Source organism: Lissotriton helveticus, chromosome 9 (genome assembly GCF_964261635.1).
Source record: "Lissotriton helveticus chromosome 9, aLisHel1.1, whole genome shotgun sequence".
In the NCBI taxonomy this organism is placed as follows: domain Eukaryota; kingdom Metazoa; phylum Chordata; class Amphibia; order Caudata; family Salamandridae; genus Lissotriton; species Lissotriton helveticus.
Window position 1 is genome coordinate 542,121,271 of NC_136070.1, and position 25,694 is coordinate 542,146,964.

At 48.1% G+C, this 25,694-nt stretch overlaps 1 protein-coding gene across 12 annotated transcripts in view; it reads right to left on the bottom strand.

Annotated features, from left to right (window-relative positions):
* LOC144781519 (uncharacterized) overlaps positions 1-25,694 on the bottom strand; it is a 2,047,367-nt gene that overhangs the window by 1,440,287 nt on the left and 581,386 nt on the right. For all 12 annotated transcript variants that reach the window (XR_013601003.1, XR_013601004.1, XM_078660419.1 and 9 more), the window contains 2 exons: positions 22,328-22,423; positions 2,476-2,571 (listed from right to left, as the gene is read on the bottom strand). Coding sequence is in view for 10 of the 12 variants with exons in the window: in XM_078660419.1 (XP_078516545.1) it covers positions 2,476-2,571; positions 22,328-22,423 (192 nt within the window). In the remaining 2 variants the exon portion in view is untranslated. The remainder of the gene's footprint in view (positions 1-2,475; positions 2,572-22,327; positions 22,424-25,694) is intronic.

Below are 25,694 nucleotides of genomic sequence, written 5' to 3' on the forward strand. Positions count from 1 at the left end.
CAGATTACATGGTTCTCTACGTCAGAGACCCGGCGCAACATCTAAACCCCCTCTTACGCGAATACATAAAATTTGGTCAGCACTCGGGTCTGCAAATTAACTGGACCAAATCCCTTGTTCTTGCGCTGACGGACAGCACTGTACCTTTCCCACTAGTCTACCCATTAGAATGGCAAGAGGAACCGACACGTTATCTGGGCGTATCGTTTCATAGGGATCAAGAAATAGTCATCCGCACAAACTATGGTAGGGTAATCTCTTCCCTGGAGGAGAAAATTAATAGATGCAACAAACTACCATTGTCGCTGGCGGATAGGACTGCCATAGTGAAGATGGTGCTTCTGCCCAAGTTCCTCTATCTATTTAACAACATACCCATCAAACCTCCTGCAGAAGTGTTCCGCAACATCAACAAACTAGTACTTAGTCTCCTCTGGGCAGGCAAGCAAGCTAGGTTGGAATTGAAGACAATGACTTTGCCATATGCGCTGGGTGGGTTCAAGCTCCCTGACTTCTTTCTTTATTATTTATGCGCCCAGGCACAATTCGCTCACTATTGGTACCACGAAATTCCCTTCATGTCACATGTTGCTATTGAGACGGGGGACGCCTCACCAATTCCACTTACAGCCATATTACTGCATAAGCGTCCGAAATTGCATGATCGCGACATTAACACTATAGACGCTACTAATAAAGCATGGCAACTGATGGGCAAGAAAGAGGGTAAACTACCATTGTACGCTCCAGCTCTGCCGTTGGCGCATCATCCAGCACTCTCAGTTACTCAAGAGCCGGTGGGTATGGACCTACTTCAACGAGCTGGCATAGACAAAATGTGTGATCTGTATCAGGAGGGGGTTTTCAAACCGCTAGAGACGCTAAACTATATTAGCAACCCCACATTACTCTTTAATTTCACATATTACAGATTACAAAGGGCCATGAAAGAACACTATAAGACATACCCAGAAGAGCCCCAACAACTGTTATCATTACAGTTCGTATTGACGACCCCCACTGCATCACACATAGTATAGAGATTGTACACCAGGCTACAGGAGGATATAGCGGGGAACACTGAGTTGACGGGGCGAGATGGTGCGCTGGGATGGCTGATGCACTGTCTGAAGAGGAATGGTCCAAAGCGTGTATGCTAACTAACATGTTGACGCCAAATGGCAACTTGAGAATTATTCACTATAAATATCTGCACCAAATGTACTACACGCCACATAGACTCTACAGGTATGGGCTGAGCGAGGACTCAAGGTGTAAACGATGTAGGCAAGAAAATGCTGATTTTATACACCTGGCATGGCAGTGCCCGGGAGTGGCGCGCTTCTGGGTGCAGGTGACAAGGACGCTTAGCACCATGTTGGAAACACCGATTGACTGTACAATTAAGGTATGTTTATTGGGGCTAGTTCCACAGCTCCGAGCGAAGAAACCTAGATTTTGTGTAATCGCCCTACTGATGGTTAAGCGAAGGGTATCTCTCCACTGGAATGGCAGATTCTGCCCAAAGGTGCGAAAGTGTCTGGAGGACCTAGACTACTGTCGTGATACACTGGCGACATATGAGGAAGAGCTGACGGCCAGGTCGCGCCCCAAAGACTATTGGTTTTACTTACGGGATTACCTTCAGGCGCAACCCCTGGACCAAAACGTATGGCGTACAGATAATAAATGTATATTGTTGCAGGAGGCAAGGAAACAAATTGCATGGTATAAGTGTAAGGAGGGAGAATGCTGTGATGAAGTGATCAAAGTTTTTTTTTTTTTAGGTTGACCGAGTTTGTATCTTCCTTTTAAGCAAACTAAAAATGTGTAAGGTGATACTTATGCTACAACAAACGATATGCTCTGCACATGTTCTTTTCGCTATCACGCCGCCGGTCCTATGGATGTCGGCTGAAGGGCTGTGTGAATCTGAACAGTACTGCGTTTATTCTATGAGCATTGTAGCCGGCCTCTGTGGTTGTAGGCGAGATGTTGTGCTTATATCATTAATGTGCAAAGAAGATCTTACACAGTTAAAAAAAAGAAAAAAAAACTACTGTTCGTAGGATATCATAGGAGTCACACCACATTTGCATCAGATCACCCTCTCCAAACTCCTGACCCCATAGTTTTGTGCTTTCAGTTTCAAATTCCATGTCCGCTTCCAAAAAGGCCCACTGTGAGTCACAGTAAAAACATGTCCTTCTAGAATATGGTACCATTGAAGTATAATTAACTACGTGTCCCTCTAGTACAATAGAACTGATGATAAATATTCCAGTTAAACCCCAGTTGGGTGCTTGGCTTTATTCCTTTGAAGAAGAAACTCTCCACTTTCTCCCTGGAGCCCAAACCCCTCCCTCTTACCTCATCTAGCATCCTGCCTGGCTGGCGATATCTACTGCACTTGCAGACATCTCCAAGCACCTAATCAGAATTCCCTCGATCCTGGCAACTCACCAAAAAACCTACCTTTGAGGAATGGCGGCAATCCCTTGTGCTCTGGAAGTCGCCTGGAATAGTGGTTGCACATCCAGGTCCGTCCTGCAGGTGTCATCACTTGGAACTCTAGAATGAAAGAAAAGAAAAGCAAAGGAACAAAACCAACGTAAGTGCACTGTTCTTGTTTTCTCCGTGACTCTGTTCATTTCAAGCTCGCAACACTCCCGAACTTGTGCATTAATTCCTGAACTGAATAACGACACTATTGAGAGCAGAAGTGACATTTCCATGAACAAAAAAAAAGAGGATAGAGCGGTTAAGCTGAAAGACAAAGCAAAAGTCTTGTGAAGCATATGCCATAATTTGCTCAATAAGGAGACTTAGAACCATGCCTAAGGAATTAATATAAGAGTGGTGTGTCTCCTTACCACAAGAGATCATAATACGTGTTTACTGTTTTCATTGTTTTGTAAGTGTGTTTCAATACATGGAGTGTTTACAAGAAATTGATTATGTTGATTGGCACAATGACTAATGTGATTTATGTTACTTCTTCCTAGTTGTTCATTCTAGCACCATAGAATGCACATTCCCAAAAAGGAAGATTGTTGGGTGTCCAGTGAATAGCAGTGAGTCAGACAAACATCCAGAGGTTCAGTCATTGCCTCTTATCCAGTATTGGGGTATCTTTCATAGATTCACATGCCTGAATTATTCCCCGTTGCCGAGGCGGGAGTCCCACGGTAATAATATATACAAAAGCAGTGCCTTTGTAAAAAAAACTGTAGTAGGCTGACAAGACAATAGGCCCAAAAAGGCCCAATGCTTAGTAGCCTATCTACCTCATTGTATGAAAAGAACTGAAAATTAGTTCCAACCAATCAGCTGCTAGCACCCTCTAGAACCTTCCCAGCAGAGGCAGTTTTCCTCAGATTTTCACCACACGTCGTGTGGAAGGGAGTCTCCCTGAGTGCCTACTCAGTTTCTACTATTTCTCTTCAGGATGTCTGAAAAGAAAGCTCTCTTCAAAGCTTGCAGGACCTGTGATAAGAAAAGGGTCAATGTAGATGATGAGCATAAGGACTGCATCTACTGTCTACATCCTAACCATATTGTTAAGGATTGTAGGATCTGCCGAACCTTCCCTGCCAAAACCATCAGAGACAGGGAGGCAAGGGTTCTTTTATGGCTCAATCATCTTCAACACATCCTGCAAAAGAGCCAAATCCAGAGACAGCTCTTCTCCTGAGGGGAGGAAACACCACAAATCCTCTCATAGAGCTTCAGAACAGACAAGGAGATCATATTCTCTTCCTTCTGGATCAGCCTTATCTCCGTCTTCTGAGACTTCCAGACCTTCAGCTGCAAAAACAGTGAGTAAAGCCCAGGTCAAGACTCTTTCTCTGGTGTCTGCTCACACAGTTTCTGTGACCTCTTCTACTTCAAGTTCTTCATCTACAGTCTTTACAAGGGCTATTACCTCTCCTATTGTGTCTTCGAAAATCTTGGCTTCAAAGAAATCTAAGGATTACTCTGCTAACACTAAGTCACTGTCGACGTAAGCATCATTGTCAATATCATCGACGACGGTTCCTTCATCAACGAAATCATCGTTGACGAAAACCCAGTCGAAGACATCGTCGACGAAGAGCCCGTCGACGATGTCTTCGACGTCGACGGGCTCTTCGGGCCCGTCAACGGCAGCCCCATCAACAAAGAGCCCGTCGACGACAGCCCCATCGACGACGAGCCCTTCGACGTCAGCCCCGTCAACGACGAGCCAATCGATGACGGCTCCATCGACGAAGAGTCCATCGACAGCAGCACCGTTGACGACTATTCTGTTGATGACGATTCCGTCTACTTCGACGAAGATTCCATTGACAACGTCATCGTCGACGGCCCAGTTGTCTGTAACACCTTGATCAAGACACCCCTGTCGCCGACGAAGAGCCCATTAATGACCAGTAGTCCACCTACGAGAGGTCGGTCAGCGATTCCACAAGTATCTCAGGCCTCGCCTGTTACGTTCACCCACTTTCAACTGAAAACGTACCATAGGCAAGACTGACTATACCAATATATCTCCATTGTTACCATCACATATTTTGGAGACATATGTGGAGGAGGAGGAATCTGATGAAGATGAAGGGGAGGAAGAAGGACCTTTTGGGATTGCACACCATCCATCAGAGTTGCAAATAAAATGCCGAGAGGAGGATGAAGAGGAAGACTACCAAGAACATTTTTATCAAGAAGACTTGTCTACACCCTATCATAGACAGTCACATAAGGTTCCACGTTCGGAAGAAACAAGTCACCTTCCCCCTTCTCTGATCCAAGATCTGCAGGCCATGTTGGCTGATTTAGCGGCAGAGGTTTCCACCTGCACCAACTACTCCAATTTGTCCACCCATACCGGCAGCTGCACCTGCACCACCACCACCGATAGAAGATCCTATTTCACCAAGACACCCTTCAGAAGCTATACCTCAAGGGGGTCAGGATACTTCATCCTCTGATGATGATGAAAGAGAGGAAGGTGAATTACCCAATGTTAATATGACTGGGGATCCTTGGGATGAATACATAATTCCCATGCCCTCGCCTCAACCCTCCAATTCTACACCTGAGGATATTGGTGGGTTTCATAACATCATGCAATGGGCTGCAACACGGTTCGAGCTGCCAGTCACTATCAAACAATCTGATTGTTTTCTACACGACTTCAAAGAAGGTTAGAGAAAAATCACCAGAGCAATACCAATCATAGACTTCATTTGGACGGAAGGCCTTAAGATAATGAAGACACCTGCCTCCATACCCGCGGTACTTCCCCGAATTGAAAAAAAATATCGAGCCGCCAGAAACTCCATCTTGCCTTGTGGGACACCCGCGTCCGGATTCTGTAATTTCACAGGCTGCACAGCAGAGGTGAAAGAATCCGGCCACCCCAATCTCGACTCCACCCGATAAAGAGGGTAGACGATTGGATCTGATAGGCAAGAAATTTTCCACCAATGCTGCATCATCCACCAAGGCAGCAAACTCTCTGGCGATTTTAGCACGTTATGACCGCCAGATGTGATCAGATTTGTTGGTGGGGCGGGGCGAGCAGGGAGAGCAGCCCAGGTGACACAGGTTCGGGCTAGCGAGGGCTCCTGGGAGATGGAGTCCCGGTCCCGCCGCTTGCAGCCCTGCTCAAAGATACACACCCACAGCAGTTTCTAAAATGACAGCTCTCCTTCCGTCCACAGTCCAGGGGTGATACACAACGATGCGGGACCCGCTAAGCGGGTTCCGCGAGGTGTTGCACAGGGACAAGAGATCACAAGCAGCAACCAGAATCCCGGCAGGTGAGAAGAGTTTAGTGCAGCGTCCCAACTACCTTCTGGAGGCAAGGGTTTTTATGTTCGTTGGTGGGGCGGGGCGAGCAGGGAGAGCGGCCCAGGTGACACAGGTTCGGGCTAGCGAGGGCTCCTGTGAGATGGAGTCCCGGTCCCGCCGCTCGCAGCCCTGCTCAAAGATACACACCCACAGCAGTTTCTAAAATGACAGCTCTCCTCGTCCACAGTCCAGGGGTGATACACAACGATGCGGGATCCGCGAAGCGGGTTCCGCGAGGTGTTGCACAGGGACACAGGGACAAGAGATCACAAGCAGCAACCAGAATCCCGGCAGGTGAGAAGAGTTTAGTGCAGCGTCTGAGCATCCCCAGCCCACTCGGGGTGAAATTGCAAAAAACTCAGACGTGAGTCCCAGGCTCTCCACACCACTGGAGTCCAGCTATCCAGGCTGATGAAGGCTGATAGCCAGAAACCGGTCCTTGGATGCTTGATTCCGGTCTGGGAAAGACATGGCTTGGTAGTTCGGACTGGACTGTTCCCATGAGGCACAGGGTCAGAGCTGATTTGCATATAGCCAGTGTCTAACCCAGGGTGGTGTGGAGTGCAAAAAATGATGGATTTAGGCCCAGATCCTTGTACTGGGGTGAATGTATGACATTGTTCGACATTCTGTCCATCAACTGTGTTTTTTGCAATTTTCACCCCGAGTGGGATGGGTATGCTCAGACGTGAGTCCCAGGCTCTCCACACCACTGGAGTCCAGCTATCCAGGCTGATGAAGGCTGACAGCCAGAAACCGGTCCTTGGATGCTTGATTCCGGTCTGGGAAAGACATGGCTTGGTAGTTCGGACTGGACTGTTCCCATGAGGCACAGGGTCAGAGCTGATTTGCATATAGCCAGTGTCTAACCCAGGGTGGTGTGGAGTGCCAAAAATTATGGATTTAGCCCCAGATCCTTGTACTGGGGTGAATGTATGACATTGTTCTACATTCTGTCCATCAACTGTGTTTTTTGCAATTTTCACCCCGAGTGGGCTGGGTATGCTCAGACGTGAGTCCCAGGCTCTCCACACCACTGGAGTCCAGCTATCCAGGCTGATGAAGGCTGACAGCCAGAAACCGGTCCTTGGATGCTTGATTCCGGTCTGGGAAAGACATGGCTTGGTAGTTCGGACTGGACTGTTCCCATGAGGCACAGGGTCAGAGCTGATTTGCATATAGCCAGTGTCTAACCCAGGGTGGTGTGGAGTGCAAAAAATGATGGATTTAGCCCCAGATCCTTGTACTGGGGTGAATGTATGACATTGTTCTACATTCTGTCCATCAACTGTGTTTTTTGCAATTTTCACCCCGAGTGGGCTGGGTATGCTCAGACATGAGTCCCAGGCTCTCCACACCACTGGAGTCCAGCTATCCAGGCTGATAGCCAGAAACCGGTCCTTGGATGCTTGATTCCGGTCTGGGAAAGACATGGCTTGGTAGTTCGGACTGGACTGTTCCCATGAGGCACAGGGTCAGAGCTGATTTGCATATAGCCAGTGTCTAACCCAGGGTGGTGTGGAGTGCAAAAAATTGATGGATTTAGGCCCAGATCCTTGTACTGGGGTGAATGTATGACATTGTTCTACATTCTCTCCATCAACTGTGTTTTTTGCAATTTTCACCCCGATTGGGCTGGGTATGCTCAGACATGAGTCCCAGGCTCTCCACACCACTGGAGTCCAGCTATCCAGGCTGATGAAGGCTGATAGCCAGAAACCGGTCCTTGGATGTTTGATTCCGGTCTGGGAAAGACATGGCTTGGTAGTTCGGACTGGACTGTTCCCATGAGGCACAGGGTCAGAGCTGATTTGCATATAGCCAGTGTCTAACCCAGGGTGGTGTGGAGTGCAAAAAATTGATGGATTTAGGCCCAGATCCTTGTACTGGGGTGAATGTATGACATTGTTCTACATTCTGTCCATCAACTGTGTTTTTTGCAATTTTCACCCCGAGTGGGCTGGGTATGCTCAGACATGAGTCCCAGGCTCTCCACACCACTGGAGTCCAGCTATCCAGGCTGATGAAGGCTGACAGCCAGAAACCGGTCCTTGGATGCTTGATTCCGGTCTGGGAAAGACATGGCTTGGTAGTTCGGACTGGACTGTTCCCATGAGGCACAGGGTCAGAGCTGATTTGCATATAGCCAGTGTCTAACCCAGGGTGGTGTGGAGTGCCAAAAATTATGGATTTAGCCCCAGATCCTTGTACTGGGGTGAATGTATGACATTGTTCTACATTCTGTCCATCAACTGTGTTTTTTGCAATTTTCACCCCGAGTGGGCTGGGTATGCTCAGACGTGAGTCCCAGGCTCTCCACACCACTGGAGTCCAGCTATCCAGGCTGATGAAGGCTGACAGCCAGAAACCGGTCCTTGGATGCTTGATTCCGGTCTGGGAAAGACATGGCTTGGTAGTTCGGACTGGACTGTTCCCATGAGGCACAGGGTCAGAGCTGATTTGCATATAGCCAGTGTCTAACCCAGGGTGGTGTGGAGTGCAAAAAATGATGGATTTAGCCCCAGATCCTTGTACTGGGGTGAATGTATGACATTGTTCTACATTCTGTCCATCAACTGTGTTTTTTGCAATTTTCACCCCGAGTGGGCTGGGTATGCTCAGACATGAGTCCCAGGCTCTCCACACCACTGGAGTCCAGCTATCCAGGCTGATAGCCAGAAACCGGTCCTTGGATGCTTGATTCCGGTCTGGGAAAGACATGGCTTGGTAGTTCGGACTGGACTGTTCCCATGAGGCACAGGGTCAGAGCTGATTTGCATATAGCCAGTGTCTAACCCAGGGTGGTGTGGAGTGCAAAAAATTGATGGATTTAGGCCCAGATCCTTGTACTGGGGTGAATGTATGACATTGTTCTACATTCTCTCCATCAACTGTGTTTTTTGCAATTTTCACCCCGATTGGGCTGGGTATGCTCAGACATGAGTCCCAGGCTCTCCACACCACTGGAGTCCAGCTATCCAGGCTGATGAAGGCTGATAGCCAGAAACCGGTCCTTGGATGTTTGATTCCGGTCTGGGAAAGACATGGCTTGGTAGTTCGGACTGGACTGTTCCCATGAGGCACAGGGTCAGAGCTGATTTGCATATAGCCAGTGTCTAACCCAGGGTGGTGTGGAGTGCAAAAAATTGATGGATTTAGGCCCAGATCCTTGTACTGGGGTGAATGTATGACATTGTTCTACATTCTGTCCATCAACTGTGTTTTTTGCAATTTTCACCCCGAGTGGGCTGGGTATGCTCAGACATGAGTCCCAGGCTCTCCACACCACTGGAGTCCAGCTATCCAGGCTGATGAAGGCTGATAGCCAGAAACCGGTCCTTGGATGCTTGATTCCGGTCTGGGAAAGACATGGCTTGGTAGTTCGGACTGGACTGTTCCCATGAGGCACAGGGTCAGAGCTGATTTGCATATAGCCAGTGTCTAACCCAGGGTGGTGTGGAGTGCAAAAAATTGATGGATTTAGGCCCAGATCCTTGTACTGGGGTGAATGTATGACATTGTTCTACATTCTGTCCATCAACTGTGTTTTTTGCAATTTTCACCCCGAGTGGGCTGGGTATGCTCAGACATGAGTCCCAGGCTCTCCACACTACTGGAGTCCAGCTATCCAGGCTGATGAAGGCTGATAGCCAGAAACCGGTCCTTAGATGCTTGATTCCGGTCTGGGAAAGACATGGCTTGGTAGTTCGGACTGGACTGTTCCCATGAGGCACAGGGTCAGAGCTGATTTGCATATAGCCAGTGTCTAACCCAGGGTGTGGAGTGCAAAAAAATGATGGATTTAGGCCCAGATCCTTGTACTGGGGTGAATGTATGACATTGTTCTACATTCTGTCCATCAACTGTGTTTTTTGCAATTTTCACCCCGAGTGGGCTGGGTATGCTCAGACGTGAGTCCCAGGCTCTCCACACCACTGGTGTCCAGCTATCCAGGCTGATGAAGGCTGATAGCCAGAAACCGGTCCTTGGATGCTTGATTCCGGTCTGGGAAAGACATGGCTTGGTAGTTCGGACTGGACTGTTCCCATGAGGCACAGGGTCAGAGCTGATTTGCATATAGCCAGTGTCTAACCCAGGGTGGTGTGGAGTGCAAAAAAATGATGGATTTAGGCCCAGATCCTTGTACTGGGGTGAATGTATGACATTGTTCTACATTCTGTCCATCAACTGTGTTTTTTGAAGGGGAATGGGCGGCATCAGAAATTATTGACTGCGCCCTAGACATTGCGAATACTAATTTTCGGCAACTAGCAGGGGCTGTTGTTCTCAGCGCCAGGGATGGCTCAAAGCAACCTCTTTTAGACCAGAGGTACAGACAAAAATACTGGACATGGCTTATGATTGTGACTCACTATTTGGTAAACATATAGATGACTCCTTGCTGACTATCAACACCAACATGGACACTGCTAAATCGCTGGGTACCCTGCAATATAAAAGAGGATCTTTCTGGGGATCAAGAGGTCGTGGTTTTTCCTCTAAAGGAAATTATCACAATCAACAAAACAGGCAATACCAATCTCAATATAATCAGCCTTGTTACCAGTCCACTTACAGACAATCATCTTCGAGCAATTTCTCTCGTCACGGCAGACGACGACGGTCGAACAATCAGGGCCTTGACTCAAATAGAAAACAATGAGCTCTGCCGGACGCCAGTCAAACCTTCTCCCCTCCCTGTGGGCGCAAATATCTCAGCCTTTTTCCAACAATGGCAGCAGATCACATCAGATGAGTGGGTCCTCGACCTTGTTCAAGGAGGTCACACTCTGGAGTTCCTAAAGAAGCCACCTACGACCCTGCCCAAGGGTCCCCCTTCCTCTCGTCTTCACTTACTGTTCAGAGAAGCTTTAAACATGTTCGGCAAGAATGCGATAGAAAAAGTTTCAGTCTCGCAAAAAGGGAAAGGATTCTACTCGTTTCTTTCTCATAAGGAAAAAATCAGGGGAGTGGCCCCCGATTCTCAACTTGCGCAAACTCAACAAGTTTCTGAAGAAGCTAAGTTTTCGAATGGTGAAACGTGCCGATGTCTTGAGCTGTCACAACGAAGGGGACTTTATGGGTTCTCTGGACTTGGAAGACGCTTACTTCCATATCCCTATACATCCCAAACATTGCAAATACCTAAGATTTACAGTGGCTGGTGTCCACTTTCAATTCAAGGTGCTCCCGTACGGACTGAAATCAGCACCAAGAATCTTCACAAAATCCTAGCTCCAGTCTCTGCCACTCTGAGGTCTCAGGGTATTCAGGTCTTCCCATACCTCGACGTCTGGTTGCTCAAGGGACCATCAAGGCAGGCTACAAGAAAGGCTGTCAAACGTTGCCTCCATCTATTCTCAAATTTGGGACTCACTCTCAATGCAAACAAGTCACAGTTGCAACCCATCCTGGTTCTAACATTTCTGGGAGCGACATTAGACACCAAATAGTGCAAGGCATTCTTGTCAGAAGATTGCCAAAATAGGTTGAAAAGCCTGGCAAAGTTAATTTCAAGAAGAAAGTCAGTTTCTGTCCAAACATTCGCTTCTCTTCTGGGGATGTGCTCTTCGGCGATCAACCTAGTCCCGCTAGCAAGGCTCAGGATGAGACTTCTGCAAGAAGAACTGCACCGGCAATGGCAACAGGCCGTAGGGTCATTCGATGATTGCATCAAGGTGACATCATGAATGATACATGCTCTTCACTGGTGGTCAATAAAAAGCTAGCTGTCTCCGGGTCTCACGTTCCTGACTACTTCCCCAGAGTTTGTCCTAACGAACAAGTTACTTACCTTCGGTAACGCTTTTTCTGGTAGATACAATATCTGCCTGTGGATTCCTCACCTTGTGAATATCCCCTTGCGTCAGCAACATTCGGAAAATCTTTTTGTAGCCTCGCGCCGACGTGGACTAGGACGTCATAGAGACACGACCTCGCTCGCGACTCCGCTGACGTCCCCGACGCCTACAATAGGCCCACGCCGGCGTGATGATATCAGTTCCGCCCTTTTTTCCGTGCCATCGAGGCACACGGACGGACCAATGACAGTAGAAATGCATACAGCATACACAGTACACAATAGCAAAGGCAAAACACACACAGTGTAAAGCAAAAACAGGAAAACAATTGAACATTTCCCTGACAACAAAATATATATACATTACATTACAGAAACACTGGTATAGAAGAGCGGACAATGGGGAGGCGGGTGGGTCAGTGAGGAATCCACAGGCAGATATTGTATCTACCAGAAAAAGCGTTACCGAAGGTAAGTAACTTGTTCTTCTGATAGATACATCTGCCGTGTGGATTCCTCACCTTGTGAATAGAGTCCCACAGCAGTCCCCACTCCCGGAGGAGGGTGTCCACTCTTCTAGACCAGGAAATCCTGAAGGACTGAGCGCGCAAAATGACCGTCCCCCCTCACTTCGGTATCCAAGCAGTAATGCTTCGCGAAAGTGTGGAGGGAAGACCAAGTTGCCGCTCGACAAATATCCTCTACAGGCACACCTCTAGCCAATGCAGAGGTCGAAGACTTAGCCCTTGTAGAATGAGCCCTTATACCCTCTGGTGGTTCCTTACCAGCCAAAGAGTAGCAGATCTTAATGCAGAGGACGATCCATCTTGACAAGGTTCTTTTAAGCAAACCCAATGAAGAGCTGGTCATCCAGACGAAAGTCTTTAGATCTGTCCAAGTAAAAAGACACCGCCCTTTTGGGGTCCAGACGGTGTAGTCTCTCTTCCTCCTTAGAAGGGTGTGGGGGAGGATAGAAGGTAGGTAGGGTAATGGACTGTCCTAGATGGAAAGGAGTTACCACCTTAGGCAGAAAAGCAGCCCTGGTCCTAAGAACCATTCGATCAGCATGAATGGTCAAGAAAGGGGGCTTGAAACTAAGAGCTTGAAGCTAACTTACCCTCCTTGCCGAGGTTATTGCAACGAGGAAGACTGTTTTAAAGGTTAAAAGTCTCATGAGACATTTGTGAAGAGGCTCAAAAGGAGCACCCATCAAAAAAGTCAAAACAAGATTTAAGTCCCACTGAGGCACAATAAAAGGAGAAGGAGGGAACTTATTTGTGAGGCCCTTCAAAAATCTTAAAACCACAGGAGACTTAAAAAGAGATGGCTGGTCAGGCAAGCAGAGAAAAGCAGACAGCTCAGAAAGATAACCCTTCACTGTGGCAACAGCAAGCCCCTGTTGCGCCAGAGAAAGGGCAAACTGGAGAACATCAGACAAATGGGCTCTCACAGGGTCAATAGACTTTTCCCCACACCACGTGACAAATTTCGACCATCTATAAGAATAAATGGACTTAGTGGAGTCACGCCTGGCTGACAAGATGACATCCACAACGTCAGGCGGAAGGGAAAAGGAATTCAGGTTGCCCCGTTCATTTTCCAGGCATGAAGGTGCAATGTCTGGAGGTGGGGGTGTAGAACCTGCCCCTCCCTCTGAAAGAGGAGGTCTGCCCTGAGAGGGAGACGGAGCGGCAGATGAGAGGAGAGGTGGAGAAGATCTGTATACCACACCCTTCTTGGCCAGTCCGGGGCGACCAATATGACTTGGGCCCGGTCTTGGCGAATCTTCCTCAGAACCTGAGGAATCAAGGGTATGGGGGGAAACACGTAAAGGAGTTGATTTCCCCAACTCAACTGAAACGCGTCCCCCAAAGCTCCTTGCATCCGAAACTGGAGACTGCAGAATGACAGGCAGTGAGCATTCTCGCGAGTGGCGAACAGATCCACCCGAGGAGTCCCCCACATCTGAAAGATGTCGAGAACCACCTGCGGGTGAAGCCTCCACTCGTGGTCGGCAGAGAACTGCCGACTGAGACTGTCTGCACGAACGTTCAGAACTCCGGCCAGATGATTTGCCATCAGACAAATCCGATGGTCCTGAACCCAGGACCAGAGACGCAGAGCCTCTCTGCAGAGACACTGCGACCCCACTCCTCCCTGCTTGTTGACGTACCACATCGCGGTCGTGTTGTCTGTCAGTACTTGAACTGACTGACCGCGAAGGGAAGGGAGGAAGGCCTTGAGCGCCAAACATATCGCCCGCAATTCTAGAAGGTTGATGTGAAGCAACCTTTCCTCTGGAGACCAAAGACCCTTGACCTCCAGATCCCCCAGATGAGCACCCCACCCTAGAGTGGATGCATCCGTTATCACTGTGGCCACCGATGGAGGCAGCTGAAAAGGCTTTCCTTGAGACAGATTGCCTTCCACGCCCCACCAAGACAGATCCGCCGCAGTTTCTCTGGAGATCCTCACTGACTCCCTGAGATCTCCGTTGTGCTGATACCACTGCCTGCGGAGGCACCACTGGAGTGCCCTCATGTGCCAGCGTGCATGGTTGACCAACAGAATGCAAGAAGCCATCAGACCGAGCAGTCGAAGGACCTTCAGGACTGGAACAACCGCTCCATTGTAAAATAAAGGAATCATTTCCTGTATGTCGCGAATCCTTTGAGGGGGAGGGAATGCACGACATACAGTTGTGTCCAGTACAGCACCTATGAACAGGTTGCGCTGGGAGGGCACCAGGTGAGACTTGGGTACATTTATTGAAAAACCCAACCTGTACAACAATCGGGTTGTCTCCTGCAGATGTTGGAGCACTCTCTCTGACGACTCTGCTTTGATCAGCCAGTCGTCCAGATACAGGAAACAGGAATCCCCGATCTTCTGAGATGCGCCGCCACCACTGCCATCACCTTGGTGAAGACTCGAGGCGCAGTAGTAAGTCCAAACGGAAGGACCGCAAACTGGTAGTGCTGCGATCCCACCGTAAAACGGAGATACCTCCTGTGCGACTTCAGGATTGGAATATGAAAATACGCATCCTGCAAGTCGAGTGACACCATCCAGTCTTCTTCCAGCAGAGCCTGAAGAACCTGAGCAAGGGTGAGCATCTTGAATTTCTCTTGCTTCAGATAAAAATTCAAGATCCTGAGATCCAGGATTGGACGAAGCCTGCCATCCTTCTTGGGAATCAGGAAATACCGGGAGTAGCATCCCTGACCCCTTTCCTGCTCCGGGACCACCTCTATCGCACCCTTCTTCAACAGAGTAAGAACTTCCTCCTGAAGAAGTAACAGATGTTCCTCTGATCAATACCCCTGGCAAGGAGGGTAATTAGGAGGGAATTCCCGAAAGGGAAGGGCATACCCATTTTCTACAAGATTGAGAACCCAAAGATCTGATGTAACCGATTCCCAATCTCGTAGAAAGTGGGTAAGCCGACCCCCCACTGGGCCTACATGATCCTGAATGGCGGATCTAGGGCTGCTTCTCTGTGGCTGGGGGGTTGGAGGAGGCGGAGAAGGAAGAGGCTTGATGCCCTCGAGGACGTGCCCTCTGTTTTCCCCTGTATGACCTATACAAGGTATTCTGCTGCTGCTGTTGTTGTTGCTGCTGCTGACCTTGTCTATATGAACGAAAGGACGAGCGGCCAAACCCTCTAAATTTCCTGGTCGTAGAACCTCTGACCTGAAGGCCAAGAGATCTAGCAGTTGCCCTGCTGTCCTTGAATCTCTCCAAGGCAGTGTCTGCTTTCCTTCCAAAGAGCCCCTCACCATCGAAAGGCAAATCCAATAAAGCAGACTGCACATCAGCTGAAAAATCAGACGACTTCAACCAGGCTGAGCGCCTCGTGGCAACCGCTGTGCCCATGATCCTTGCCACAGAATCTGTAGTATCAAGCCCACTCTGGATGACCTGACGGGCTGCAGCTTGAGAATCAGACAAAGCTTCCTCAAAGTCTTTTCTGCTATCCTCAGGAACCTTAGGGATTAATGAACGCATAGAGTCCATAAGAGCATGAATGTATCTACCCATAAGGCAAGTGGCATTAGAAGACTTCAACGCCATACTAGCTGAAGAGAAAGTCTTTTTCGCAATTTGATCCTGTTTTTTGGCCTCTTTGTCGCCAGGCACCTGCGGAAAAGCACCAACTGACTTTTTAGAACAAGCGGCCTGAATTACCAAACTCTCAGGAGAAGGATGTGAAGACAAGAAAGCAGGATCCTCAGGAGCCACTCTATATCCTCAGGAGCCACTCTATACCTCCTAGCCACACTTTTTGAAACTGCAGGAGCAGAAAAGGGTTTCTTCCAAACCTCCATAATGGGATCTTTTAAAGCATCATTAAATGGCAACAAAGGCTCCACTGCCGAGTTTGGAGAATGAAGGACCTCAGTCAGCAAATTCGACTTAAACTCTACAGTAGGCAAGGTCAAACCCAAAAGTCCTGCTGCCTTCTTCATAACAACATGATATGGTTGCACATCCCTAGAGGGTGCATCAGGTCCTGAAGGCAAAGACCACTCCAGAGAAAATTCGAGACCACTCGCCTCTGCCAGGTCCTCAAAACAACTCCCATCCAGCTCGCCTTCCTCCACTTCAGAAGAAGACTCATCAACTCTCTGTTCATCAAGAAGACGCTGAGCTTCTCTCCGAGACCTCATTTTAACTCGAAGTGCAGTCGAATCCAACGCCGAATTCGACGGCGCCGGAGCAGACTTCGGAGTCGAATACGAGGGCTCGGAAGGTTGCTCCATAGACTTGCTAGGAGTCGGTGATGCCGGAACCGGAGTCGTCGACTTCGGTCGAGCCGGCGTCGACACCGGCGTCGATCTCGGTGGAGCTTGGTACTGCCACAACGGAGTCAGGGCTGGCATAAATGGCATGAAAGGTGCCGGAGCATATGAGTGAGGAACACCCAAATTAAAAGCCATAGGACCCATGGGACCCGAAGGTGCTCCAGAGGGGTACCACGATCTCGAGAAAACACCATACATTGCGTTTAAAAACTCTGAGGGGTCCTGACCTGGAGTCGGGAATGGTGGATGCTCAGGCTGATCTCGAGGCAGGTTTGAATCTGCTTCCTCAACAGGATTCGAAGCCTCCTCCTCAACAGGAACTCCAACGGTATCATCTGGAGTCGGAGATGGAGCCGGAGACGGAGCCGGAGTCGGATCCGGAACCGGAGTCGGAGAATGGACTACCGACTCCGAAGGTGAAGCCTCACCTTCATGATCCGACACTTGCGGAGGAATTACTTTCGACTTCATCCTCTTGGGAGACTTCGATCTAGAACCAGACTTATCACCTGAATGATGACGGGATCCATGTCTCCTTTTCTTATGTTTCCTATGAGAACCGGAAACGTGATCAGATGAAGACTTCGAGGCCGACGCCTCTCGAGACCTCGACCTGGATCTCGACTTCGATCTCTTCGAGTGCTTCGAGGATCTTTTAACTTTACTTGCCTTTAGCTTGGCCACAAGAAGTTTAGATTCTCTTTCACGAAGAGCCTTCGGATTCATCTTCTGACATGATGAGCATCCATCAACGTCGTGATCCGAACTCAAGCACCAGATGCAATCTTGGTGAGGGTCCGTAATGGACATCATCTTCCCACATTCTCTACAAGGCTTGAAACCTGTCTTCTTTGTCGACATGGCAACAGAGCAAAAGATAGAGAACTGAGAATCGAAGAAATAAAGTAACAATATACTATCAGCTACAGAGTATCCCGAAACCGTTAGCGTCGACGACGCGGAAAAAAGGGAACTGATGTCATCACGCCGGCGTGGGCCTATTGTAGGCGTCGGTGACGTCAGCGGAGTCGCGAGCGAGGTCGTGTCTCTATGACGTCCTAGTCCACGTCGGCGCGAGGCTACAAAAAGATTTTCCTAATGTTGCTGACGCAAGGGGATATTCACAAGGTGAGGAATCCACACGGCAGATGTATCTATCAGAACATGGATGCATCCATGGAAGGTTGGGGAGGACATCTCCAAGACCTTCAAATTCAATGGTCTCAACAGTATCAACAGAAGCACAACAACATTCTCGAACTTCGAGCCATCTTTCTTTCTCTGCAAGAATTCCTTCCGAGGATCGCGAACTCCTCAGTGCTGGTGCGTACGGACAATGCCACCAGCATGTATTATATCAACAAACAGGGGGGAACGAGGTCTCTCTCCCTATCACAGGAAGCTCAGGAGATGTGGAAGTGGGTTATAGAACATGGCATAACCCTCAAAGCAGAGCATGTCAAGGGAATTCAGAACTCTTTGGCTAACAACCTCAGCAGATCTCTCACAGGATGTCACGAGTGGGAATTGGAGCAGGACCAGGTGGAGAGAGTCTTTCGGATGTGGGGCACACCAACTCTAGATCTGTTTGCAACAAAACAGAACAGCAAATGCCTTTATTACGCAGATTTCCTCAACGGGGGTCAAGAGGGAATGCCCTGTCCATGCGATGGTCAGGGATTTATGCGTACGCTTTTCCCCCGATACCATTGATACCGAGAGTGCTGCAAAAGATGAAGAGAGAACATTGCAGTCTCATTCTAATTGTGCCTCGCTGGCCGAGGCAGTATTGGTACCAGGAGTTACTCCTGTTATCACAACAGCGCCATGTTGGTCTAAAACCAACACTCACGATGCTGACGAGAGAGAGAGGTCAGATTCTACACCCGGATCCGCAATCGCTACACTTGCACACCTGGCTCCTGACTTCCTAGAATTTAAGGATCTCAAAATATCTCAGGACTGTTGAGAAATTCTATCTAAGGCCCGTGCCAAAAGTACCATCAAGACATTTCGCTTAAAATGGAAGCGCTTTTGTCATTGGTGTGAAACAAATAATGTTCATCCGCTCCAGGCTCCACCAGAGGATATTCTTCCGTACTTACTATCTCTAGCGAAAGCAGATCTGGTATACTCATCTATCAAAGTCCATCTCGCTGCAATTTCCAGATTCAGAAAGAGTTCTAACAGACCATCACTCTGTCCTTTGTCGCTTATCAAACAATTTTTAAAAGGACTTTTTCGAGCTTTTCCTCCAATTCGGCCTCCACCTTCAGAATGGGATCTCAATACAGGTTTATCTCAACTAACGAGGAGACCTTTTGAGCCAATACACAAGGCTGAACTAAAATTTTTAACCTAGAAGGTGCCACTTTTAATAGCTCTCACTTTAGCCCGGAGGGTTAGTGAAATCCAAGTTTTCACAATTTCGGAACCCTTTCTACATTTCACTAAAGATTACGTCACGTTACGAACAAATCCAAATTCATTCCTAAATTACCATCTCAGTTCCATCTAAACCAACCTGGAAAGCTAAAAACCTTCTTCCTGGATCCGGTTACACCGGCAGAAAAGGCTTTACACTCTCTTGATGTAAAACGTTGCTTGAAATTCTACCTTCATAAGACTAAGGATATTAGACTATCCAATCAATTACTGGTTGCTTATGGCCAAGCCACATTAGGACAAGCTGTGACGAAGGCAACGGTAGCCAGATGGCTACCTTCTGCCATACAATTTTGTCACGATAAAGCCAACAAACCTTTGTACAGAAAGGTCAAAGTACATTCCACCAGAACTATGGGCTAGATGTAGGTAAATAATTTTTACCGATTCTAAAATACCGAATTTTACCGATTCGGTATTTTAGAATCGGTAAATCTGATGTAGGTAAATTTTCTGTATTTTTTACCGAATTGGTAAGATTCGGTAACTACCGAATCGGTATTTACCAATTCGGTAATTGCCATTCATTCCTATGGGCCTTGAGGCCCATAGGAATGAATGTCAATTACCGAATCGGTAATTCCCGAAAAATTCAAGGGTGGCAGGGTGTCACTTTGACACCCTGTTGCACCCCTGATTAGTGCTTGTGTGCCATGTGGCACACATACATGCCCTTAGGGCATGTATGTGTGCCACATGGCACATACATGATCTAAGGGCATGTATGTGTGCCACATGGCACAGGTGTAAATGCACATATGTGCATTTACATAGGAATTCATTATTTTCCACCAACTAATAGTTGGTGGTAAATAAGGAATCCTGAAAGCACTGTAGCACTGTTTACAGTGCTACCTACATATCAAAATGCAGATTCGGTAATTTTACCGATTTGGTAAAATTACCGATTCGGTAAAATAACGATTCGGTAAAAGAACAATTCGGTAAAATTACAGAATCTGCATTTTCTTATGCCCCTACATCTCAGTATCCAAATACCGGTCGGTAACGGCCGAAAATCTGTATTTTTGGCCGTTACCGACCGGTATTGGGATGCCTACATCTGCCCTATGTCGGCTTCTACAGCCTTATTTGCTGGAGTCACACTGGAGAACATCTGTCGTGCTGCAACATGGAAGAATGTCCACACGTTCACGAAGTACTACTGCTTACAGTCTGCGTCGCAGGACGATGCAGCAGTGGGAAAAGCTGTTCTTCAGCATCTCCTTCATTAAGGTTCGAATTTTAAATGACTCTCATATTGCATTTATGTTGTATGACGATGATCATATTCTCTATGATGTTTCTGGTTGTCAAATGTTGTTTATTGACATACAATATTTTAAAAGGCTATAACTAATAATTTCAAAACTGTGTCTGCAATTATATGTATTTACATATTCTAGTGTTCTATAACCTTCCGGATGCGTGGGGGATATGTAGATTTACGCTTTGTCTCCCACCTTCCGCGAATGACAATATTGGACCTACTGCTTGCTATTCTGATTCAGGCATGTGAATCTATGAAAGATACCCCAATACTGGATAAGAAAACAAGATACTTACCTGTAACTACAGTTATCCAGTATTGGTATCGTTCATAGATTCACTTGCACCCACCCTCCTCCCCTGCAGGACAGTTCTCTATTTGGGATACCTACTTCTCACTTGTGCTAAGAAAATCTGAGGAGAACTGCCTCTGCTGGGAAGGTTCTATAGGGTGCTAGCAGCTGATTGGTTGGAACTAATTTTCAGTTCTTTTCATACAATGAGATAGATAGGCTCTAAGCTTAGGGTCTTTTTTGGGCCTATTGTCTTGTCAGACTAATACAGTTTTTTTACTAAGGCACTGCTTTTGTATATATTATTACCGTGGGACTCCCGCCTCGGCGACGGGGAATAATAAAGGCATGTGAATCTATGAAAGATAACAATACTGGATAGCTGGTTACAGGTAAGCAACTTGTTTTCTTTTGTTGTTTTATCCAGACCCCGTTCACTTCTGGGAAAGTGTCTGTTTTGACGTAATACATTCTTTTGTCGAGTGCTGTGTTGGGAGTCAGATGGGTCCAGCATTGTTTCTGTAGACACGCTTTCCTAGTCAGCCGTCGGACAGAAAGCCAAACCCCTTAAATACTTTTGCCCAGGCAATATGGACCCAGGAATCTGATAAATGCTCAGGACCTAGCTCCGACATTACCAGAGATTTCCAGTGAGGAAATTCCCAATATGGTAATATTAACTAGGGCCCTTGGAGAGATGTAGAGTTGTGGAAATCAAAAATAATTGGTTTTAGCATGAGCTGAAGCCATCTTGTTTGTGGCATTCATTTTGTCAGCCATGTAATTCTTCCGTCTTCACTGCTGCTTGCCTTTCAATTGTGCTTCTGTCATCAGTTTTAGTTAACTCCTTCAGGACTGAGCCAGAGCAATGTATTAGTTCAGAAAGGCCTGTAGATGTAGAATGCACCTGTTTGAGAATGTAACTTTCTACCATTTCCTACTGATATATGTAGTTTGGTTTCCCCGCCCACTCTGCTGACTAAGTGATATCCATCTGTACCTTCTATTTGAGTTCATATGCTTACTCTGCAAAACTAAGTATAAAAGGCCCATGGTCTGTGTATTTAAGTCACTACCTCCTGGAACACTTGAGGGTGTTGCATGGATGTGGTCTCACTCATGAGTGAAAAAACTTGTTATTTTGAATTTCAGTTTCAGTGTCAATCCCTATTTTGTTGGTCTGAAGCCATGTAGTTCTACCCTCCTTTTACACAGCTTAGGCTAAATGTTGTTCCCCCTATCTTTTAGGCGAACCTTTTTACAGGAAGAGTCCAAGGAGTTCAGTTGGTTCTATGCTTTGCTAGGCATAAGCTAGCATTGCCATGTGCCAGATTTCAATATTTTCTTCATGATTGTAGTGCTCCACGTTTAGGACTATCATCATGTTTGTGCCAAGCCACATGTCTGCTCTATGTGCTTGTAATTATCCGTGTGTTTATTTAAGGCTTGTTTCCTTAGTAAATTATTGTTTGTGTCAGGTGCACGTTTAGAATTTCCCGTGGCAGTTGCTTATAATGGTTTCACGTGCAAGCATTTATTACGCATGTTAGCAATTATCCATGTGCCTGCAAACAAGTATTTTCTGGAAACCGTGAGTCACAGTAAACACATGCCCTTCTAATATGCAACCACTAAAGTATAATTAACTACATGCCCCTCCAGTACAATAAAACCAATGATAAATATTCCAGTCAAACCCTAGTTAGGCGCTAGGCTTTATTCCTTTCAAGAAGAAACTCTACACTATCTCCCTGGAGCCTGAACCCCCCACCCCCTTACCTCATCTGGCATCCTGCCTGGCCGGCGATATCTGCGCACTTGCAGACATCTCCGAGCGGCTAATCAGAATTCCCCTGATCATGGCATCTCAGAGAAAGACCTACCGTTGAAGAATGGCAGCAGTCTCTTGTGCTCTGGAAGTCGCCTGGAATAGTGGTTGCACATCCAGATCCGTCCTGCAGGTGTCATCACTTGGAACTCTGGAATGGAAGAAAAGAAAACAAAAGCAAAGGGAGAAAAAACAATGTCAGTGCACTGTTCTTGTTTTCTCTATGACTCTATTTATTTCAAGCTTGTAACACTTCGGAACTTTTCCATTAATTTCTGAACTGAATAACAATACTATTTGTTTTTGTTTTCATTCTGCCAACATTCTTCTTAGGGTGTACTCTGATCTCTCTAGGTCTTACAAGGGGGGCATGACCGGTGACCCTTGAGGCAAACAAAAGTAGTGACCCACAAGTATACTGCTGTGTCCACTTCCATCTCCTAAACCCACTGATACCACCACATAGGAGAGACCGTAGCCAACAGCAAGATTGGTTTAATCATAGGACTCATGTTTCTTTTTAGATCCACCTTACCAACGGAGCCCAGGTTTTTCTCTCACTAGTAGGGTCACATGCCATATCAGGCTCACTAGTATATATGATATTTCTAAGGCACTCAGTAAACAGCGGTGGACTCCCTGATTTCCATATTCTACAAATCTCCCATCTAGCCAAGAGTATCACATAAAACAGAAACTTTGCGTTACTCGCTGAGAGCTGCCCTTCTTTTCCGAATTTAGCCCGAATAAAATTAGGCGAATACCAACTGAAATCTGTGTCCCGATTGTTTCCCTATTAAAGTCACAGACTGAGTTCCAATACGATGATATTTTTGGACATAGCATGAATAGATTGCTATCATCTGCCGCTATCAGCATATCTCTTTGGTAGTTATATGAGTTACTGGTGATCTTAGACAACTAAACAGTTGACCAATACAATATACAGGTGGTGAATAATTGATTGCGTTTGAGTGGGGCTGGTTTAACTACTGTTCGTAGGATATTATAGGAGTCACGCCACATTTGCATCAGATCACCCTCTCCAAACTCCTGACCCCATAGTTTTGTGATTTCAGTTTCAAATTCCATATCCGCTTCCAAAAAGGCCCACCGTGAGTCACAGTAAACACATGTACTTCTAGAATATGGAACCACTGAAGAACAGTAGTTACTTACCTGTAATCTGCGGTTCTCCAGTATTGGTGTCTTTCATAGATTCACATGCCTGAATCATTCCCCGTCGTCAGAGTGGGAGTCCCACGGTACAAAAAAAGCAATAATATGCACATAATAACCAAAAACCTTGGTAATAACCAACCAGGAAGTAAAGTAGCCCTAAGCTACAAGAGCAAAAACTTCCACACTCATGACTACCCTAGTCATTTTGTATGGACCAAACTGCAGCCTATCAGGCGCCAGCACCCACCAGAATGTTCTCCCTAGAGGCTCTGGCTCTCAGATTTTCTCGCACAGGAGTGAAGCTAACATAATCGCCTGAGGAGCCTCTGAGGGAAGGTGGGCGGGTGCATGTGAATCTACGAAAGACACCAATACTGGAGAACCACAGATTACAGGAAAGTAATTATTGTTCTTCTCCAGTATTGGGGTGTCTTTCATAGATTCAAACATTTGTATAGCGCACTACTCACCCGGAGGGTCTCAAGGCGCTGGGGGGGGGGGGTCCGCTACTGCTCGAACAGCCAGGTCTTGAGCTGCTTCCTGAAGGCGAGGTGGTCCTGGGTCAGGCGGAGGTGGGTCGGGAGGGAGTTCCAAGTCTTGGCGGCCAGGTAGGAGAAGGCCCTTCCTCCTGTGGTGGCTCTTCGGATGCGGGGGACGGCGGCGAGGGCGTGGCTGGTCGATCGAAGCTGGCGCGTGGGAGCGTAGAAGTTGAGGCGGCTGTTGAGGTATCCTGGTCCTTGGTTGTGTAGGGCTTTGTGTGCGTGGGTGAGGAGCCGGAAGGTGATTCTCTTGTTGACCGGGAGCCAGTGCAGGTCTCTCAGGTGTCCGGAGATGTGGCTGCGGCGGGGGATGTCCAGGATGAGTCGTGCTGAGGTGTTCTGGATCCGCTGGAGTCTCTTCTGGAGTTTGGCGGTGGTGCCGGCGTAGAGGGAGTTGCCGTAGTCCAGCCGGCTGGTGACGAGGGCCTGGGTGACCGTCTTCCTGGTTTCGGTGGGGATCCATCGGAAGATCTTGCGTAGCATTCGTAGGATGTTGAAGCACGACGAGGAGACGGCGTTGACTTGTCTGGTCATGGAGAGGGAGGAGTCCAGGATGAAGCCCAGGTTGCGTGCGTGGTCAGTTGGTTTGGGTGCGCTGCCCAGGGCGGGGGGCCACCAGGAGTCGTCCCAGGCGGAGGGTGAGGATCCCAGGATGAGGACTTCCGTCTTGTCCGAGTTCAGTTTCAGGCGGCTGTTCGACATCCATTTGGCTACGTCTGTCATCCCTTCGTGCAGGTTGGCTCTGGCGGTGGCGGGGTCGTTGGTGAGGGAGAGGATCAGCTGGGTGTCGTCTGCGTAGGAGATGATGTTCAGGTTGTGCTGGCGTGCGATGGCTGCGAGGGGGCTTATGTAGACGTCGAAGAGAGTTGGGCTGAGCGAGGAGCCTTGAGGGACGCCGCAGATGACCTCGGTGGCTTCCGATCTGAACGGGGGGAGGCGGACTCTCTGTGTCCTTCCGGCGAGGAAGGAGGTGATCCACTCCAGTGCCTTCTCCTGGATTCCGACGTTGCTGAGGCGCTGTACTAGGGTGTGGTGGCAGACAGTGTCGAAGGCCGCGGAGAGGTCCAGGAGGATGAGGGCCGCTGTTTCTCCGTTGTCGAGCAGGGCTCGGATGTCATCTGTAGCTGCGATCAGGGCAGTCTCGGTGCTGTGGTTGGCCCGGAAGCCAGACTGAGAGAGGTCGAGGGAGCCGTTCGTCTCGAGGAAGGCGGCCAGTTGCTTGTTGACGGTCTTCTCGATGACTTTGGCTGGAAACGGGAGCAGCGAGATGGGGCGGTAGTTCTTGAGGTCGGTAGGGTCTGCTGATGGTTTCTTGAGTAGAGCGCTGAGTTCGGCGTGCTTCCAGCTCTCCGGGAAGGTGGCGATGTCGAAGGAGGTGTTGATGATGTCCCGCAGGTGGGGTGCGATGACAGCGTCGGCCTTGTTGAAGACGTGGTGAGGGCAGGGGTCTGTTGGAGATCCGGAGTGGATGGAGTTCATCGTGCGGATGGTGTCTTCGGTGCTGATCGGGGTCCAGGCGCGGAGGATGGCGGTGTGGGGTGGTGGTTCGGTCGTGGCGTGCGTTGGTTGAGTGCTGAAGCTGTTGTGTATGTCCGCGATCTTGTTGTGGAAGTAGGAGGCGAGGGAGTTGCAGAGGTCTTGCGAAGGGGTGATGTCGTTGTTTCCGGCGTTGGGGTTGGAGAGCTCTTTCACGATGTTGAA